General features: G+C 62.1%; 1 protein-coding gene across 1 annotated transcript; it reads left to right on the forward strand.

Moving 5' to 3' along the window:
* Nucleotides 1–16,655: 16,655 nt before the first annotated feature.
* Nucleotides 16,656–20,109, forward strand: LOC114812081 (NTPase KAP family P-loop domain-containing protein 1-like). Its single transcript, XM_029064983.1, has 4 exons — nt 16,656–16,779; nt 16,958–18,363; nt 19,107–19,565; nt 19,843–20,109. Exons 1-4 carry the CDS (start codon nt 16,656–16,658, stop codon nt 20,107–20,109), a joined length of 2,256 nt encoding a protein of 751 aa, XP_028920816.1.
* Nucleotides 20,110–20,365: the final 256 nt, after the last annotated feature.

The raw sequence follows: 20,365 nt of genomic DNA on the forward strand, positions 1-20,365 counted from the left end.
GGGCTCAGGCCTCGATCTTCCCGCTCGGCGATTCTGGAAAAGATGGGAAAAGTTCCTCAGGATCTCTCCCCCTCCCTGACTGGTGGGGCTGGAGAAAGGGCCGGGGGGAGAAAAGGAACCTAGGGAGGAGCGAGCTTGCCGGGTCCGGAGAGGATTGGACCACTGGGCCATCTGCCCGACGGCCTTCTGTGGATCACCGACCCCTAATAATAATAATAAAAATGTTGGTATCTGTTAAGCGCTTACTATGTGCCGAGCACTGTTCTAAGCGCTGGGGCAGATTCAAGGGAATCAGGTTGTCCCACGTGGGGGCGCAGGGTCTTCACCCCCATTTTAGAGAGGAGGTGACGGAGGCCCAGAGAGGTTAAGTGACTGGCCCAAGGTCACCCGGCTGACAAGTGGCGGAGCCGGGATTCGAACCCACGACCTCGGACTCCCAAGCCCGGGCTCTTTCCACTAAGCCAGGCCGCTTCACTAGCAGGGCAACGGGACCACGGGAGATTCAGGGGTCGGGGAGGAGGGGGGGGGGGTCCCTCGAAGTTAGCCCAGTCCCTAAGCGCCGTGCCCAGGCTGCGCCCGATGACCCCTTGGCTGCCTCCTAAGAGGGTCCGGCCGCTCTGGTCCTGCCTCCGGTTCCCGGTGCGGTCCCCGGCTCCATCATCGTTCTTCGTGTCCAGCTGGGCCGGCTGCCTCTCCAGCTGCGGGGGAGAGCGGGGGCAGGCGGCGGGGTGAGCGGGAAGGACCAGAGGGTTGGTTATTGGGGAGAGGGGCGGCCGGTGCCGCCAGCGAGGGGGTCGGGGCGCTCTCCCGGGGTGGGGGGAACCCCCGAGGCCCCCGGAGAGGTGTCCCGCTGCCTCCAGCCCGCTCTCGGAGGGAGAATTCGAGGCCCGGGGAGGGGGGCGGCCCGGCCCTGACCCGGCCCTGACCCGGCCCTGACCCGGCAGTCCAGCTCCCGCCCGGGGGCGGCCCGCTACCTTCCGGCCCGGGGGCGGCCCGCTACCTTCCGGCCCGGGGGCTCCGCCGCCGTCTCCGGCAGCAAGGAGCGGCGCAGGCGTTCGAACTCCCGGTGGCGGCTACGGCAGGCCAGCTCCAGCCGCCGCTTCCGGGACGTGTCCAGGTTGGCGGCGAAGAGCCAGCGGCTGCGGGCGTCGCCCACCGTGAAGCGCGGCTCGCGGCGCAGCGGCCGCGGCAGCTGGAGGAAGAGCTCGGGCTCGGCGTCCAGCTCCAGGAACTTGGCCAGCCGCTCCTCCGCGGCCTCCGGCTGGGCCGCCACCTCGAGGAAGGCCTTCTCCAGGCCGTCCTCCGACTGGATGCGGTTGCCTCGGGCGGCGTCCGGGTCGCGCTCCCGCAGGATGCGGTGCCACCGGTCGTCGTCCTCGGCGCGCCGCAGGAGCCAGCTGAGCCGGCAGGGCCAGCGGCTGGCCAGCGGGACCCGGGCGGCCGCCTTGTCCGGCCAGCGCGGCCCGCCGCCGTCGGGCCCCTCGACCCAGGCCGAGCGGGCGCACGGTGATGGTGACGGCGGTGACCACCCGGCGCAGGGGCACCTCGCTGCCGGGCACGAAGGGGATCAGGGCTTCGGGCTGCAGGTAGTGGAAGGCCCGGAGCAGGTGGGCGTCGGGGGCCGGGGGCCGGGAGGGGGCCGGAGGGGCCGCCCTCCCCGGCCCGCCTCTCCTCGTCCCCGCCGTCCCGGCGCGACCCGCGCTGGGGCTTGGCCTCCGGCCCCGGGGCCCCGCCTTCGCCCGCCACGATGGCCGCCGGGCGACGCCTCCGGGTGTCCGCGTCCCTCGGCGGCACGGCGAAGGGCAGCGTGACCACCCGGTCGAGGTAGCGGTAGCCGTGGCCCGCCAGAGTCCCCGCGCGCTCCACGCCCTCGGCCACCACGCCCGGGCCCACGGCCAGGAGGGACACGAAGGGCGCGTCGCGCTCCGACAGCAGGACGGCGACGGCGTCCAGGACGCCCAGCGGCTTGTCCGGGGCGCGGGTGTCCGGGTCGCTGGCCTGCAGCACCCCGCGGATGCGCCGCCGCTCCCCCACCTCCAGGCCGGCCGGGAACTGGGTGAGGACGCGGACCTCCCGCTTGACCTCGTGCGTGAAGCCCCGGCCGGCGCGCAGCCGGCCCCGGGCCGGGCTCCGCTCCACCCGCCGGCGCAGCGGAAACACCGCGTTCTTCAGGACCAGCAGCGCGGCGCCCAGGGAGCCGGTGACCGGCAGGGTCAGCGGCGCGGCGCCCACGCAGTCCTCCAGGGCCATGGCCTCGGGCGGGAGGGGGTGGCCGGAGGGGTCCGGCCAGGCGGATCAGCAGGAAGGCGGCGGGGGCCGGGGCCAGCAGGGGCGGGAGGCAGGACCCTCCTGGGGTCGGGGTCGTCGCGCACCTCGGCCCCGAAGGCCCGGAAGACGCTGACCGGCGGGCGGTTGCCCCGCTCCACGCGGCCGCACGGCGCGCAGACCAGCCCGGCCCACACGTGGTCGGAGCCCGCGAACTCCCAGGCGCTGAACGGCACGAAGATGTAACGCGTGTCGGTGCGCGCTCGGTGCTCCGCCGTGCGCACGGGCACGAAGAAGAGGAGCAGCAGGACGATGCGCACCTGCGCCCGCAGCCAGACGCCCCTCGTCGCCGCCGCCGCCGCCGCCGCCGCCGCCGTCCTTCTGGGCCTGGATGTGCTCTGCGTGCGGACCGAGGGACCGTCAGCCTGGGCCCCCGCCCTCCTGACCTCCCCGGGCGCCACCGGCCCCGGCCTCGGGGGGCCCCGGGGATAGTAATACTATTACTACTCCTGCTAATAATAGTAATAATGACGTCTGTTACGCGCTTCCTATGTGCAGAGCACTGTTCTAAGCGCTGGGGGAGATGCAGGGTCATCGGGGTGAGGCTCACGGTCTTCATCCCCATTTTGCGGATGAGGGACCTGAGGCCCAGAGAAGTGAAGTGACTCGCCCACAGTCAGCCAGCTGACAAGTGGCGGAGCCGGGATTCGAACCCATGACCGCCGACTCCCCAGCCCGGGCTCTCCTCCACTGAGCCACGCTGCTTCCCTAGCAGCGCACAAGCCCCCCCCCCCCCTCCACCCCAGCCCCCCAAACGCACTCACTAATCACCCCCGTGATAACCGTGGTTTGCCTTGAGCGCCTACTACGTGCCGAGCGCTGCGCGGAGGTAGCTGGAAGCAGCGCGGCTCAGTGCGAAAGAGCCCGGGCTTGGGAGTCAGAGGGGGTGGGATCTAATCCCGGCCTCCGCCATTTATCAGCTCTGTGATTTGGGGCAAGTCACTTCACTTCTCGGCGCCTCAGCTGGTCCGTAAAATGGGGGTGAAGACCGTGAGCCCCGTGACCCCGGTGACCTCGTATCTCCCCCAGCGCTTAGAACAGTGCTCGGCACATAGTCAGCGCTTCACAAACACCATTATTGGTAGGATACGAGATCAGCGGGTCCCACCCGGGGCTCGCGGTCTGAGGAGGACGAGACGTTGTGCCGATGAGGGAACCGAGGCGCGGAGAAGTGAGGGGATTTGTCCCAGGTCGCACGGCCGGGGTGATTGGAACCCAGGTCCTCTGACTCCCGAGCCCGGGCTCTTTCTACTAGGCCAAGCCGCTCCTCTAGGGCTGGGCCCGCTCGGAGGAGCAGAGGGAGGAGACGCCGTCTCTGCCCGCTCGGAGCTGCCAGGCCGGAGCGGGCCCCGAGAGGGACTGGCACGGGCAGAGCTCGCTGAGGGCTTCCCGGCAGAGGAAGCCGGAGGAGCCCGGGCCCGGGAGTCCGAGGATCTGGGTTCTAATCCCGGTCCCGCCACACGGCCGCTGTGTGACCTTGGGGAAGTCGCTTCACTTCTCTGGGCCTCGGCCTCCTCCTCCTTGAAAATCCCTTCCATAGGCGAAGAGGGGAGTCACCCCAGAGCCGTCTCTTCTCTAGGAAACAACCTCCCTTCTTTTTCCTCGTAAGCCCTTTCCTCATCTGTAAAATGGGTATGAAAACTGTGAGCCCCATCTGGGACAGGGACTGTGCCCAACCTAATTAGTTCGTCTCGACCCCAGCACTTAGTACAGTGCCTGACTCATAGTAAGCGTCAAACAAATACCAATTTATTTATTTTTTAAAAAAGGTCAGGAGACTTTTGGGAGGGCGGGAGGCGTGCCAGGGGGAGAGGAGGAACAGCACTCTTCCTGGTGCCTCCGCCCACCCACCGTGACCCAGAGCCCGCTCCGTGACCGCGGGGAGCTGTGGGGGGAGGGGCGGAGAAATCAGAGGACTTGGGTTCTAATCCCGGCTCCCCCCCTTGTCTGCTGTGTGAACTTGGGCAAGTCATTTTACTTCTCTATGCCTCAGTTACCTCATCTGTAAAATGGGAATTAAGACTGCGAAGCCCCACCTGGGACAGGGACTATGTCCGACCCAATTAGCTTGTGTCTTCCCCAGCGTTTAGTAGAGTGCCTGGCACACAGTAAACGCTCAACAAATATCCTGGAAAAGAAAAACAACTGAGTTCTGCAGAAGAAGCGAATCCTCACGTGGCGGTCCCTTCCACGACCTCCCCGGCTTCGGACTTCCTTCCTGACTCCCAGGCAGGAGGGGCGCGGCGGTGGGGAGTGGTCGAGGGGCAGGACCGGAGAAAGGGTGGCTAATCCCCCCTCGCTCGCTCTGCCTCCCTAACCCGGCCCACACCCACCGGCCCGGCCATAAATAACGCCCCACCCGGGGCGGGCCCGCGGGAAGGTTTCCTCAGGGAAGGGCGCTAAATCGACTCCCGGGCCGCCCCCAAGGGGCTGCAGGTGCCATTTTACGGGATTAAGGCGCCGCCTGCTCTCCCATCACAGGCGACACCGTCACCATCCTCCCCGCCTCTGAAACCCCAAACCTCCTTGTCACCCTCGACTCCTCCCTGTCTTTCCTCACATCCAGTCTTGTTGAATCCTGCCAGTTTCTTCTTTCTCCACATTTCCCGGATCCGCCCCTTCCTCTCCATCCGAGAGGCCGCCTCCCTGGTCCAGGCCTCGTCATGTCCCGCCTCGTCATGTCCCGCCTCGACTACTGGCATCAGCCTCCTCGCACACCTCCCTGCCTCCAGTCTCTCCCCTCGTCGCTCGGCTGCCCGGATCATTTTTCTAGAAGGCATCTCCCCTAACCCCCCAATTCCTCTCCGCATCAAGTGGAAACTCCTGACCGTCGCCTAACCTCTCGGTCAGCTCTCTGTTCCCTCCTACTTCTCCTCACGCTCTTCTATCGCTATATTCCAGCTCACATTGTCCGTTCTTCCCAAGCTTTACGTCCTATACTCGTCTCTCCTTCCTCCAATTTAAGAAGAAGGCCTTCTTCCTATCTATCAGTCAATCGGTGGTATTTATTGAGGGCTTACTGTGTGCAGAGCACTGTACCAAACTGCCTGGAAATCTCTTCTCCCTGTCAAATCTCCGCGCTCTCCCCGGCTTCAAAACTAGAGTCCCACCTCCTCCAGAAGCCCCCTCTGATGAATCTTTCTTCTCCTCTGGGTTCCACCTCAGCCCTCTGCATCACTTTTGCTTTCCTCCACCCTCTCCCACCCGAAATACTTCGGTCCACATCAACTGGCACGTTCCACTCCTTCAGCACTCCTTCATCCACCACGAGTCCATCTTTCCATTCTCTCGTTCCTCCATTCTGTAAATGATTTTCGAGTCCGCCTCCCAAACTACACTGGAATCTCCTCGAGGGCAGGGATCGTGTCTCTTTTTCTTTTTTTAAATGGTACTTGTTTAGCTCTCACTCTGTGCCAAGCATTAGGGTAGATAGATAAAATAATAGGGTCGGACACAGTCCTAACCCACATGGGGTTCACAGTCTCAATCCCCATTTCGCAGGTGAGGAAACTGAGGCGAACACACAGCAGGCAATCGATCGGCAGAGCCGGATTAGAACCGAGGTCCTCTGAGTCCCAGGCCCGTGCTTCTTCTGACTTTGCGATACTCTCCCGGGGGCTCCGTCTGGGGTCGTGTGAGAAGCAGCGAGGCCTAGTGGATAGACCCCGGGCCTGGGAGTCAGAAGGACCTAGACTCTAATCCCGGCTCCGCCACTTGTCTGCTGGACGAGCTTGGGCAAATCGTTTCACTTCTCTGTGCCTCAATTACCTCATCTGTAAAACGAGGAATAAGACTGTGAGCCCCATGCGGGACGTGGACTGTGTCCAACCTGATTACCTTGTATGTAGCCCAGCTCTTAGTACAGTGCCTGGCCCGTAGTAAGTGCTTAACCAATACCATAAAAATCAATACTACTGGTAGTTGGATTGGTTTGGGGGCTTTTTACCATCCCGGAAGCAGGAGGGCCCTGGATTCCCTTCCCCCTGCCCTGTCGCCTTTCAACTTGCAGTTTCTGCAGAAGCTCTTTCTTGCGGTGGCTCCAAGGGGCGTAGAAGCCCACGGTCACGGGCGTCTTCAGTTGGCACAGCACCTCGGCCAGGACCCGGCAGTAGGTCTCCTCTGGCAGCTGGGCTGGGGGGGGGGCCCGAGGGGCGGTTCGAGGCCTGGGCCTTGGAGTTTCCAGCCCCAGCGCCCCCCCCCCCAGGGATACTCCTTCCCATCCCCAGATCTCCCGGGATCGGCAGCCCGCCCTCTCCCTGCCTCCTCCCGCCCCGCGACCCTCCCATCCCCCTGCCCTTCCCCTCCCCGCGAACCTCCCGTCCCACGACCACTCCACCCCTCCCTGTCCCTGTCCCCCCACCCCCCGACCACCCCTACAACTTCTCAACCGCCCCCAGCCCGCGCACGATTCCCCCCCCCCCCAACAACCCCATCCCAGACATTCGGCGCCCAAACAATGCACATCACGCGACGTTCAAAAGGCTGGCCCGTGAGCCTCACGCATAGCCTCCCACGGATCACCCGCCACACTCGCTATTCTGCCACCCCCTGCCCTCATCCCGTTTACCTCCAGCTCCCTCACACCCACACCCACACATCCACACCCCCACCCATTCGCACGGACGCTCCCGTGCCCACCCCCTGGCGAGACCCCGCAGGGATGCCCGGAGGGGGTTACCTGCCGGGGTCTCTCGCGGATCCGGGGCCGAAGGACCATCCATGGGGAGCGGGGGGCGAGTTGTCTCAGCCTCAGCCTCAGCCTCCGTCGGAGGAGAAAGTAACGGCAGAAGAAGGAGATGGAATGGTGACACCCTGAGGGAGTGGTCAGAAGGGGGGCGGAGCCGGAGGATGGGGTTGACTAGGGTGGGGGAAGGAGGAGGGAGAAGGGTCTGTTCCTTGGGGGACCCCACCCCCAGCCCGACCCAGGAGAGGGGTGTCCGGCGGCCGGCGGAGGAAGGGGCAGGGAGCGGTCACCCCGAGGCACAGTGGCTCGCCTCAGCGGGGCGAGGCGGACCAGGCCCTAGAACCGGCGCCCCCGACTTCTGAGACGCGCTGTCCCCCTCGGCCCCCGAAATTCGCCATTCCTAGAAGGCCTCCGTGGTCCCCAAGCCTTTCTCCCCCTCGGCTGAGGCCCCGGCTTGTGCTCGCTCAGGCCCCCACTGTGAGCAGGGCGATGTGCTGGACCCCGCCGGGTGCAGAGAGCTTTATTAGTCGTCTGCTGAGCGCCTAGAGCCCTGGAGCTTCATCTCAAATCACACCTCCTCAAAGAGGCCTTCCTTAACCAACCTCAAATTTCTCCAATCTATTCTCCCTCCCTTCCTCGTGTCGTCTTGGCACTTGGGGAAGGTAGCCCTTAAGCTCTTTGATAATCACCCCATCTCATCACCCCATCTCAGCACCGTATCACTTATGTCCAGTTCCTCACACTCTGCCTCTTCTCCTATCTGAAATTTATTCTAATGCTTGTCTCCCCCACTAGATTATAAACTACTTTTTTAAGGTATTTGTTAAGCGCTCAGTAGGTGCCAGGCACTGTACTAAGCGCTGGGGTAAATACAAGCTTGTGAAGTTGGACTCACACCACGTCCCACATGGGGCTCACAGATGAGGTAACTGGGGCACGGAAAAGTGCAGTAGTTTGGCTTAGTGGAGAGAGCACGTCTTGGGAGTCAGAGGTCGTGGGTTCTAATTCCAGCTCCGCCAATTGTCAGCTGTGTGACTTTGGGCGAGTCACTTAACTTCTCTGTGCCTCAGCTCCCTCATCTATTAAAATGGGGATTAAAACTGTGAGTCCTATCTGGGACAACCTGATAACCTTCAATCTCCTCCAGCGCTTAGAATAGTGCTCGGCACATAGTAAGCGTTTAACAAATACCGTTACTATTACTACTAGAAGTGAAGTGACTTGCCCAAAGTCACCCAGCAGACAAGTGGTGGAGCTCCCAAGCCCATGCTGTATCCACTAGGCCATCCTGCTTCTCCACGCTGCCCTCCTTGAGGGCAGATATTGTGTCTTCCAACTCTGTTGTACCTCACCCGCCCAAGCGCTTAGCAAGTGCTCTGCACCCAGTAAACGCTTAATAAATACCATTGATTGATTGCCCACCCGTCGCCACGCTGTTCTTTCCCCCCACGTCTGGATGGGCTAGGACAGAGTGTGAGTCCGAACCGAGACTTTTCAGGTCCCTCGGACCGGGCTTCCCGGAATGGATTCCGTGCCAGAGGGGACGGGGAGCCCTGCTAGCAATAACAGTGGTAACGGTATTTACTGAGCGCCCCGTGGGTGCCGCGAGCCGGGCTAGAAACAGCAGAGGCCCTCAAGGAGCTTTCACTGAGGAAGACTTCGGTTTCAGGCGAGTCCTCTGCCTGCAAACCTCTGCCCCAGCTCGCTGTGGAAATGTGTCTGCTTATTGTTGTTTTATCCTCTCCCAAGTCCTTAGAACAGTGCTCTGCATACAGTAATAATAATAATAATGTTGGTATTTGTTAAGAGTTTACTATGAGCAGGGCTCTGTTCTAAGCGCTCGGGGAGATACAGGGCAATTAGGTCGTCCCACGTGAGGCTCACAGTCTTAATCCCCATTTTACAGATGAGGTAACTGAGGCACAGAGAAGTTAATTAATGTTGGTATTTGTTAAACGCTTACTATGAGCAGAGCACTGTTCTAAGCGCTGGGGGAGATACGGGGTAATCAGGTTGTCTCACGTGAGGCTCACAGTCTTAATCCCCATTTTACAGATGAGGTAACTGAGGCACAGAGAAGTGAAGTGACTTTGCCCACAGTCACACAGCTGACAAGTGGCAGAGCCGGGATTCGAATCCATGACCTCTGACTCCCAAGCCCGGGCTCTTTCCACTGAGCCACGCTGATTCCCATTAAGAGCTCAATAAATACAGTTGAATAGATGAATGAATGAATGAATGAATGAATGAATGAATGAATGAATGAATGAATGAATGAACAAACGCGTGTGCCCGCGCAGACGGCCGGCTGTCTCCCCCCTTTACCTTTCGTTCTTTTTCCTAGAAGCCTCCGGGCCTCCTGGTCGCCCCCGACCCCTCGGGCAGGGCGCCTTTAATCTCTGAATTTTAGAGAAGCAGAGTTGTCTATCTGATAGAACATGGGCCTTGAAGTCAGAAGGACTTGGGTTCTAATCCCCGCCCCGCCACTCGTCTGCTGTGTGACCTTGGGCAATCGCCTCGCTTCTCTGGGCCTCAAGTCACCTCATCTATAAAATGACGATTAAGACTGGGGACCCCACTTAGGGACGTGGACTGCGTCCAACCTGATTAGCTGGTATTTAACCCAACGTACAGTGCCGGGCACGTAGTAAGCACTTAACAAATGTCATGAAAAAAATAAATAAAATGCCAGCTCTTGCCTCGTCTTCTAGGCTCTTACGCAAACCGGCCTCTTCTGATTCGAATTCAGGTCTGGGAGCCCGAGGGTACTGGAACCCTCACCCACCCCGCCCAACCACCCAACCCCTCACGATCTGCCCTCTCTGTTTCCCGGTCTGCTCCGCCTCCCACCCCACCTATTCCTCCGAAGCGCCCGACAACCCCCCACCCCACCTATTCCTCCGAAGCGCCCAACACCCCCCATCCCAACTTCCCCGACTCCGACCTGATCCGCCCTCGTCCTCCCCCCCACCTTCCCCCTCCCTACCTTCCCACCCCACTCCCCTGTCCTCTCTGGGGTCGGAAGCTTGCTTTGTTTGGAAACTAACCCAGAATCATCAATCCCTAGTCCAGGGCCCAGCCCCAGCCCCGGCTAGGTGAGGCGAGCCTGGCCGGACCGGGGAACTGTGACCGAGGTGCTGAAAGTTCCGTTCCCATCTTGGGGCAGGTCCCTCTCCTCCTCTCCAGCCCCCTCCTCCCTCCTCGCCCCCACCCCTGCCTTCACCAGCGTGATTTCTCCAGGAACCCGAGTTTCCTCCTGGGAGGATTGGGCAGGGCCGGTCGAGAAGCGCCAGGCCTGTAGGCAGCGTTCCCATCAGTTGATCAATCCCTCCTTCCGTCCGTACATCCTTTTTTTAATGGCATCAGTTAAGCGTTTATTAGGTGCCAGGCACTGCAGTAAACGCTGGGGTAGATACAGACTAATCAGGTTGGACACCGTCCCTGCCCCACTTGGGGTTTATAGTCTTAATCCCTATTTTATGGATGAGGTTACTGAGGCACAGAGACGTGAAATGACTTGTCCCAAATCACACAGCAGACGAGTGGCGGAGTCAGAATTAGAACCCAGGTCCTTCTTACTCCCAGGACCGGGGTCTATCCACTAGGCCACGTTGCTGCGCATCTCTCTCTCCCTCCCTCCATCCATCATTCCGGAGAATTGACTGAGCACCTCCTGAGTGCAAAGCGCTGTACTAAACTCTTGGGAAAAGACAACAGAAGCCGGATCCACAGTCCTCTGCCCACTTGGAGCTCACAGTCCAGTGGAGGAACATAAATGGAGAAGAACGACTGGCGTTTTCAGGCAGTGACGGGGACAAAGGAGGGGCAGGGCAAAAACCACAGGATAAAAATCTAAACAAATTAATCTGGTTTGATCCGTCTGGGGTGTGGGGAATTCACTGAGGAAGGCTTTCTGGAAGAGGTGGAGCTTTGGGACACTTTGACTATGCGGACAGCTGGCGGTCTGGACATCTGTGAGGTGAGAGGGGAAGGAATTCCACTCTGAGCGAGGGGTCGGAGGCCGGAGAGTCCAGAGGGAGGGGATAATTGGCAGCTGATTTGGGAGGAAGGAGAAGGCGGGAGGGAGGAGGGAGAAGGCGGGAGGGAGGAGGGCGCCGGCCACGCCTCACCTCACCTGTCGCCCCCACCTGCGCCCCCACCCTCCCGCCCACGCCCTCACAGTGCCGCCCCCTCTTCCGGCCACGGTTTGGGGAGAGCAGGGAGCGCAGAGAGAGGTGAGGGGCAGGAGGGGAGGGAGAGGAGGGGGAGACGAAATGAAGAGGTTGGGAGAGGCGCGGAGAAGCTGGGAGAGGCGGGAGGGAGTTGGGAGAGAGGTGCGGGGAAGGGGTTTCTCAGGGGCTTCAAGGAAGCCCCTGGTCTGTCTCTCCTGCCCTCGGAAGACTGTTGCGGCTGGGGGAGGGGGAACCCAGGACCAGAGCTTGGACCTCTCCCCACTTTCCTCCCCACCGGAACTGCCCTGACACCCACTTGATGCCCCCAAACCACACTGCCACACATCGCCACGTACATAGACAATGTACACACATATACGGTCCCCTTATACTATCCTAATACATACTGCCCCCCGCCCATTTCCACACACACACAGTCCTCCACACATGGATAGTGGAGAGAGCCCAGGCCTGAGAGTCAGAAGGTCCTGGGTTCTAATCCTGGCGCTGCCACTATTCCGCTGTATGATTTCGGGCAAGTCATCTTCCTTCTCTGGGCCTCACAGACCTCATCTGGAAAATGGGGATTGAGACCGTGAGCCACACGTGGGACAGGGACTTTGTGCAAGCCTATTTGCGTGTATCCACCTCAGCGCTTGGCACACAGTAAGCGCTTTACAAATACCACCATTATCACTATACCGTCCCCCACAACACCCTATACACATTTGCCCCTCTCTGTGCCTCACAAACACTGCTTTACATACACTGTACCCTACTCTATGCCCTCCCACTCATCCGTTCATTCAATCAGACTCATTTGTCGGGGATTTACCGTGTGCAGAACACTGTACTAAACTCTTGGAATAATACTATGTAACAATAAACAGGCACATTCTCTGCCCACAGCGAGCTTGCAGTCTAGAGGAGGAGGCAGACATTAATACAAGTAAATAAATGACATATATGTCATAATAATAATATTGGTATTGGTTAAGCGCTTACGACGTGCAGAGCACTGTTCTAAGCTCTGGGGTAGATACAAGGTAATCAGGTTGTCCCACGTAGGGCTCACAGTCTTCATCCCCATTTTAGAGATGAGGGAACCGAGGCACAGAGAAGTCGTGACTTGCCGAAGGTCACACAGCTGACAAGTGGTAGAACCGGGATTAGAACCCATGACCTCTGACTCCCAAGCCCGGGCTCTTTCCACTGAGCCACGCACATAAGTGCTGTGGGGCTGGGGCGGGGGGGGGGGGGGAGCAAAGGGAGCAAATCCCCACACTGCCACACCCCCACTATCTCCCTGCACACACTGCCCCTATAATAACAATTATAGTATTTATTAAGCACTTACTATGTGCCAGACACCCCAAGTGCCGGGGTGGATACGAGCGAATCGGGTTGGACACGGTCCCCGTCCCACGGGGTGCTCACAGTCTCCATCCCCTCTTTCCAGACGAGGGAACTGAGGCCTGGAGAAATGAAGTGACTTGCCCAAGGTCACACAACAGACAAGGGGCAGAGCTGGAATCGGAACCCAGGACCTCCTGACTCCCAGGCCCGTGCTCTATCCACTACACCGTGCTACTTCATATACCCGTTTTACACAGGAGGGAACTGAGGCCCGGAGAGGTGAAGCGATTTGCCCAAGGTCCCACAGGGGACGTGGGGTGAAGCCCCTAACTCTGTGAGCCCCCCGCGCTGCTCCCCTTACACACTGCCTACCCGCACAAACACAGACACACAGATACACAAACACCTACTGCCGTAGCGGATTTAGAAGGGCCTGAGTTCTAATCCCGGATTTACCACTAATCTGCTGGGTGACCTCCGGCGAGTCGCTTCACTTTCCCGTGCCTCGGTGACCTCATCTGTAAAATGAGGACTAAGACTGGGAGCCCCGTGGGAGACGAGGGCAGTGTAACTAACCTGATTGTCGTGTAGCTACCTCAGTTCGTGGAACAGCGCCCGGCACACAGTGAGAGCTTAAACAAATAACAGAAGTTAATAATCGATTGAAGTAATTTGGGGCAGGCTCAAGGCAGGTCCCAGGAGAAGCAGCTTGGCCTAGCGGTTAGAGCACAGGCCCGGGAGTCAGAAGGTCATGGGTTTTAATCCCCACTTGGCCACTAGTCTGCTGTGTGACCTCGGGCACGTCACTTTGCTTCTCTGGGCCTCGGTTTCCTCATCTGTAAAACGGGGATCGAGACGGTGTCCAACTCGATTCGCTTGGCTCCGCCTCAGCACTTAGCAAAGCGCCTGGCGTCTCGTACCGGAGAAGCAGCGTGGCTCGGTGGAAATAGGGAGTCAGAGGTCATGGGTTCTAATCCCGGCTCGGCCACTTATCAGCTGCGTGGCTTTGGGCAAGTCACTTCACTTCTCGGTGCCTCAGTCACCTCATCTGGAAAACGGGGATTGAGACTGTGAGCCTCACGCGGGACAACCTCATTACCTTGTATCGACCCCAGGGCCCGGAACGGTGCTGTGTCCGGAGTAAGCGCTCGACAGATACCGTCATTATTATCGCGATTGCCATCGTCAGGAGAAGCCAGCTAGGCGCCCTGAGGCGGGGGAGGGGGGTTTAGGGGGGCCGCAGCGACCCTCCCGGGGGCTTCGCCCCGGCCGGAGAGGAGCCCGGCCTCCCGGGTCCCAGCTGGGAAGGAGCCAGTCCGTCGGCGGCCTCTGCCCAGCCCCGACAGGTCCGACCTGCCCGTCCGAGCTGAGTAAGCGGGGAGGCGCGGGTCGGCAGCGCAGCCATCGGCCGCGCCGGGCGCGGGCGGCTCGGCCTTCCACCGACCCGCGGGGCGCGGACCCCGGCCCGCCGCCCACCCGCCGGCCCGGCCTCGACCCCTCCGGCCCCCGGCGATGGGCCCGGCGCCAGGCGGGCCAGGTCAGCGGCGTGGGAGGCCCGCCGGGGGAGGCTTCCGGGAGGAGGTGGGTCGGAGGGCCGGTGGAAAGGGAGGTGAGGGCGGGAGAATCGGTGCATCCATCGATCCGGGGTGTCTGGGGAAACGACGCGTCTCGGGGAGGCGGCGGAGACTCCGGGCGTCCCGGCCGGGTGCGGGGGACGGAGGCGCCGGTCCCGGCGACCCCTCGACGGATGGTCTCAGGCTGGCCCCGGGCCGAGGGGGTGGGCAGCTCCCCGGGCTCCGGGGTCCGCCCCGGGACCGGCCAGTCCCACCCCGTTCCGCACCGGGAGGAGCTCCACTCTTTATTTATGGCCCGGCGGAGCAGGACCTTTATTTAAGGCCCCGCGGGGGCAAAGGGCAGAGGAAAGCGGCTCCCGAGGGCGGCGGGTGGAGACCCACTTCCTCTCCGCTCCAGGTAACTGAGATTTCTCTCTAGCCTCCGGGCGCCGGGGGGCCGGGGGTCGCTCCCGTCCCTCTCCGGCTCCCCAGCGGGGCGGCAGGGCAGGGTTAGGTGGGGTCCCTCCCCCCCGCCCCACCTCATCACCTTCCCTCCCGGAGCTCGGTTAGGGTCCCCTGGCCCGGGGGCAGGGGGGAAACTGAGGCAGGGAGCAACAGGGGCGGGCCCACGAAGGCGAGGGCGGGGGGAGAGGGGAAGGGGAGCGGACACGTTTCTTTGGGACGCCCAGCCTCCGCCCGGGCTTCGTGGGAAGCGGCGTTGAGTCAGCGTCAGCCTGCGGGCGGCCCCTCCCCCTTCCCTCGTGGGTCGCCACCGAGGTCGCCCCTGACTTCTGGGCATTGCGGGAGGCCACTCCGGGCCAGGCAGAGAAAGCGCGCCCAAGGCCGGGAGGGCAGAGACGGGGGGCGAGGAGGGAGCCCCGGAGCCAGGCCGGGGGGAAACCGGCGTCGGGAGGGGTGGGGATGACGGCGATGGTATCCGTTGAGCGCTCGCTCTGTGCCAAGCACTGTCTCAAGCGCTGGAGTGGATAGAAGTTGAGCCGATCGGGCACGGTCCCCGGCCCACGTGGCGCCTGCGGTCTTAATCCCCATTTTAGAGAGGTAACTGAGGCCCAGAGAAGTGAAGTGACTCGCCCAAGGTCACACAGCGGGCAAACGGAGGCCTCGGGATTAGAAGCCAGGTCTTCCGACTGCCAGGGGGCTCCCCGGCCGAAGGGAGCCAGGAGAAGAAGGCTCCCCGTCTGGAGGGGGGAGGACCGGATGTGCTCTCAAGGACTCTGCAGAAAGAGGGATCTCCAATCCTGACTCCCCCTTCCCCGCCCCAACCCTCTCGACCCTCGGGGGTCCCAGTTCGGGTCACCCTGAAGAATAGAGGTCGGGTTGGGGAGCCCCCAGGTCGCTGGGAGATGGGGGAAACGGCTCAGCCTCAACCCCGGCTCCTCGGCCCCCGGTAACTGGCACCTCGCTCCTGCCCCCGTGACTGCGTCTGGGTTTCCCGACCCCGGCAGGAGAGGACTGAATTGGGTGTTGGGGGCGGGGGGCGATGCGAACGAAAGAGGCAGAGAACGGGGTTCAGCGCGGAGAAGAGAAGGCCGAGACCGAGCCCCACTCTTGGAGGCGTTGAAGACTTCGAGTCCAGGAGCCGACAAGAATAATAATACTTGTGGTACTTGTTAAGCACGTACCAGATGCCAAGCACCCTACCAAGCCCTGGGGTAGAAACAAAATAATCCGGTCCCACGTGGGGCTCGTAGTCTTAAGGCGTTGTATCTACCAGGTATTGAATTCCCACTTTACAGATGAGGAAACGGAGGACCGGAGAAATTAAGTGACTTGTCCAGGGTCACACAGCAGGCAAGTGGCAGGTGGGGGATTAGAGCCCAGGTCTTTGGACTCCTAGGGGCGTTCTCTTTCCACTAGGCCACGCTGCTTCTGAATTACCCTGGGTCTCTCCCCAGGGGACCGGAATGATGAAAATGAAGAAAGGGAGGGAGGGTGAATAGGGTGGAGGGAGGGGAAGAGAGAGGAAAAGGGGTGGGGGGGGGAGGAGGGAGAAAGGGGAGAAGAGGGAGAGGGAGGGAAGGGGAGAGGGAGAAATGCGAATCCGTCTCGGGAGAGGTGGGCGAGAGTGAGCGAAGCCTTTCCCTCATTCTAGACTGTAGGTTCGTCACGGGCAGGGAACGTGTTCGCTAATTCTATTGTATTGTCCTCTCCCCAGCGCTTAGTTCAGCGCTCTGCATGTTGTAAGCGCTCAATAAATAGCATTCATTCATTCAATCGTAGTTATTGAGCGCTCGCTGTGTGCAGGGCGCTGTATTAAGTCCTTGGAAAATACGATTCAGCTACAGAGAGAGACAATCCCTGCCCACAACGGGCTCACAGTCTACAAGGGGGGCTGACTGGTGGATTCCCTCCTGCAGTTGGCAGCTTTCGACCCCCAGGCTGGGGGAGATTTCAAAGTGCCCCAGACGCCGCCGAAAGGTCACCAGCCTGGGGATGAAGGTCGATCCGGGTCTCCCCCCGCCGGGCTCTTCTTCCCAGACTCGCCCCCCTCCAGCCTCTCCCGGGCCAGGCCCCTGCCTCCGAGCCTGCCGCTCCGGAGAGGAGATGGAGGATGATGTGTTCTGCCACGCCCTGGCCAAAGTCCTCTACCACGCGCCCACGCCGGTCACCGTGGGCTTCTACGCCCCGTGGGGCCACCGCAAAAACGTCCTGCTGCAGAAGGTCCAAGGTAAGCCAGGGTGGGGGACACCCTGTCCCCTCGGTCTCGGGGCTCCTCAGCCCGACCCCTCTCCGTCCTGGGGTCCGACTCCCTCCTCTCCCTCGGCCTTCCCCCCGGCCCAGTGGCCGGCACGGGCTGGGGGGCTAAAGGGGTCCCCCCCCCCCACCTCCTCCCTGGTTTCCCGCAGATTTCCTGGTGGCCAAAGGGGAAGAGAAAGACCGGCAGGAGATGGAGCGGGGCGGGCCGGCTCCGCGGGGCTGCCGGGGCTGGGACCTGGTGGCCGTCCTCTTCCAGCTTCTCTTCTTCCGGCCCGTGCCCGTGTCCGTGCCTGGGTCCGTGCCCGCGTCCCAGGACCGGTCCGCCCCCGCGCGCTCCAACATCCAGCACATCTTCATCCGCTTCAGCGCCTGGGAGTTCGCCGGCAGCGACCGGCTCTGGGCCGGCCTGGTCACCACGCTGTGTGACCGGGTGGAAGAACACTTCGGCCTCCTGCCGGTCAGCCTCTTCCGGGCGCTGAGGCGGGAGCGGGAGCTGCGGCAGGCTGCGGCCGAGGTGCGCTGGGAGAGCAGGAAGATCCTCTGCCTGCCCCTGTGGGCCGCCCTGGCTCTGGTGGCCGCCGTGGTCGCCAGCGTGGCCATCCTCGCGCTGGTCATGGGCATCCCCCTGTCGCCGGGCGACCCCTCCGAGCGGGCTGTGGCGCTGGCCGAGGGGCTTGGCGGCGCGGTGGCGGGGGCGGCCGTGGCCCGGGCCCTGCCGCTGGTGGTCACGGTGGCCAAGAACGCGATGGTCACGCTCAAGGGCCAGGTGGAGCGCCAGATGAACCGGACGGACCTCAGCGGCCAGCTGGACTTCATGAACGGCGTCAAGCGGGAGGTGCGGGTCATCACGGCCTGCGTGCGGGCCATGGAGAGCTTCCAGCGGCGGCGCATCCGCATCGTGCTGCAGGTCAGCGACCTGGACAAGTGCTCCCCGGACAAGCTGCTGGGCGTCCTGGAGGCCCTGTCCATCCTGCTGTCGGAGCGCGACGCGCCCTTCGTGTCCATCCTGGCCGTGGACCCGGGCGTGGTGGCCGAGGGCGTGGAGACCTCCCTGAGCCGCCGGGGCCTGTCTTACAATGGTTACGCCTTCCTCAACCGCCTGGTCACCCTGCCCTTCTCCGTGCCCCCTATGGGCCGCGAGTCCCGGCAGCAGCTGCTAGCCGGCGTGGTCAGGGACAACCAGCGGCTGGCGACGGAGACCAAGGAGGACGACGGCGACGGCATCGGGGTGGGGGTCGGCCGACGCCGGCTCCCGGCCCCCCGTCGCACCTCTCTGGTGCTCGTCCACCCCGGCTCCGCGATCCCCAGGGCCGCCAACGATGAAGACGATGACCAGGCCCCGGCCGAAGTCCTGGCCCACGAAATGCAGCCTCTGATGGAAGCCGGGGACCAGGGAGGGCCGGGTACCATACAGCACATCCGAGACGCACACGACAGCCTCCTGAGCCCCTCCATGGTGGCCTTCATGTCGGACAGCGTGGTGGACATGAGGCGCCTGACCAACAGCGTGGCCATCAGCATGCACCTCCTGGTCCGCAGGGTGCCCCGGCCGCAGGTGTGCAAATCAATCTATCGATTGGATCTGCTGAGCGCTTACTACTACCAGTAATAGTGATGACGGAATCTTTTAGGCGCTTACTATATGCCAGGCACTGTACTAAGCGCTGGGATGGATTCGAGCAGATCGGGTCGGTCACAGTCCCTGCCCCACGTGGGACTCACGCGTCTCAATCCCCATTTTATAGATGATAATAATAATAATGTTGGTATTTGTTCAGTGCTTACTATGTGCAGAGCACTGTTCTAAGCACTGGGGTGGATACAGGGCAATCAGCTTGTCCCACTTGAGGCTCACAGTCTTAATCCCCATTTTACAGATGAGGGAACTGAGGCCCAGGGAAGGGAAGTGACTTACCCAAGGCCACACAGCACTCCAGTGGCAGAACCGGGCTTGGAACCCAATGACCTTCTGACTTCCAGGCCCATGCTCCAGCCACTAGGCCATGCTGCTCCCCTGTGTAGAGCTCAGTGTGCGTAGAGCACTGTACTAAGCGCTTGGGAGAGCACAACAGGCTTGGCAGTCCCATTCCCTGCCCACATCACGCTTACAGTCTAGATTTTTCACCATATTTATGTATGATAAATACATCGTATTTACCCATTTTTTTTTAACAGCATTTGTTAAGCCCTCGGCATGTGCCAGGCGCTGTACTAAGCGCCGGGGAAGATATGAGCTGATCAGGTTAGACAGAGTCCAGGTCCCCGACGGGGCTCACGGTCTTAACCCTCATTTTACAGATAAAGGAACTGCGCCCCCTGAAACTGGCCGCCTGGGTCATGCTGGCCAATCAGTGGCCGTGCCATCTGAGCTGGCTACTGCAGTGCCTGGAGGACGAGCGGCAGCTGCAGGGCGTCGTGCCGGCCGCCCCCTCGGAGCCGCTGTGGGAGACCTTCGAGCGCTACCGGGAGGAGTTCGACCTGATGAAGCCGCACCTGGGCCGCTTCCTGGTGCTGGACGGGGACCCCGAGCTCTTCCAGCAGTTCCTCCGGGGTCAATTCCGGGACCCCCCCGAGCCCTTCCACACGAGCGAAGCCGACCTCTACCTGCCCGTCACCGTCAACCTGGACCTGTCCATCAAGAGGCGGCTGGAGCTGCTGCGGGGGAGCCGGACCTCCAGCTCCAGGCCGGTCCCGGCGGTCCGCAGGCTCCCGGTGTGCGCGGGTCTGCGGCTCGGCGTGGAGGAAGTCTGCAAGAAGGTGGGATCCGCCGCCGACCGAAGGACCGACCGACGGACCGACGGGCTGAGGGACGGGGGTAGGATGGCAGGATGCCTGGGGAGGAGCCGGGGGAGAGGGAAGGGAGTGGACGAGGAGGAAGGCGGGGGCGAGGGGGAGGACGAAAGGAGAAAGGGAAGGACGAGAGGGAAGCAGGCGAAGGGAGGAGGGAGAGGGAATGGGGAGGAATGGAGGAGGCGGGGGGAGACCCTGGGCTGCTCCCCCGCCCCGACGAGCCACGGTGACCCCTGTGTTGCAGCTGGGTGACCTCGGCTTCAAGGGCGAACCCCTGCGGCGCTACCGGGCCCGGGTGAGAGAGCACAACCTCAACGGGCGGACCCTGCTCCTCAGCGACCCCCAGGACATCCGGGAGGCCCTGAGCATGAGCCTGGGGGACTGGGCGCTCTTCAGCGAGCACTTCCTCGGAGGGCTCCCGCAGGGGGAAACGCTGGCCGGCTCCCCCTCCGGGGGCCCCCCGCTGCAGGCCGGGAGGGCTCACAGCTGCGAGACCAAGGCGAAGGTCTGACTTCCCAGGCTGCGAGGAGTCGGGCCCTGCTGGGAGTCCCCAGGGAGGGGATGAAAGAGGTGGGTGAGAGGCGAAGAGCCAACCAGAGGGCCGGGGTGCGGCATCTGCCTTCAGACTCCTGCCCTCCACTGACCTCTTATAAGGGGCTCCCTGGGGACCCAGAGGACGAGAAGGGAAGGCCACGAGCTTCATCATGGGGTGGGGGGTGGTCAGTGTGAAGTCGGGAACCTCGCAGGACCCCGGCGGAGTGGGGGAG

The sequence above is a fragment of the Ornithorhynchus anatinus genome, chromosome 5, assembly GCF_004115215.2.
Source record: "Ornithorhynchus anatinus isolate Pmale09 chromosome 5, mOrnAna1.pri.v4, whole genome shotgun sequence".
NCBI lineage: Eukaryota > Metazoa > Chordata > Mammalia > Monotremata > Ornithorhynchidae > Ornithorhynchus > Ornithorhynchus anatinus.

Bases quoted from the DNA above. Each gene is read 5' to 3' on its own strand.
- LOC114812081 (XM_029064983.1), top strand. From the start codon at position 16,656: ATGGAGGATGATGTGTTCTGCCACGCCCTGGCCAAAGTCCTCTACCAC. The intron at 18,364-19,106 runs GTGTGCAAATCA...CTCATTTTACAG, and splicing joins GCAGGGTGCCCCGGCCGCAG to ATAAAGGAACTGCGCCCCCT. The intron at 19,566-19,842 runs GTGGGATCCGCC...CCTGTGTTGCAG, and splicing joins TGGAGGAAGTCTGCAAGAAG to CTGGGTGACCTCGGCTTCAA.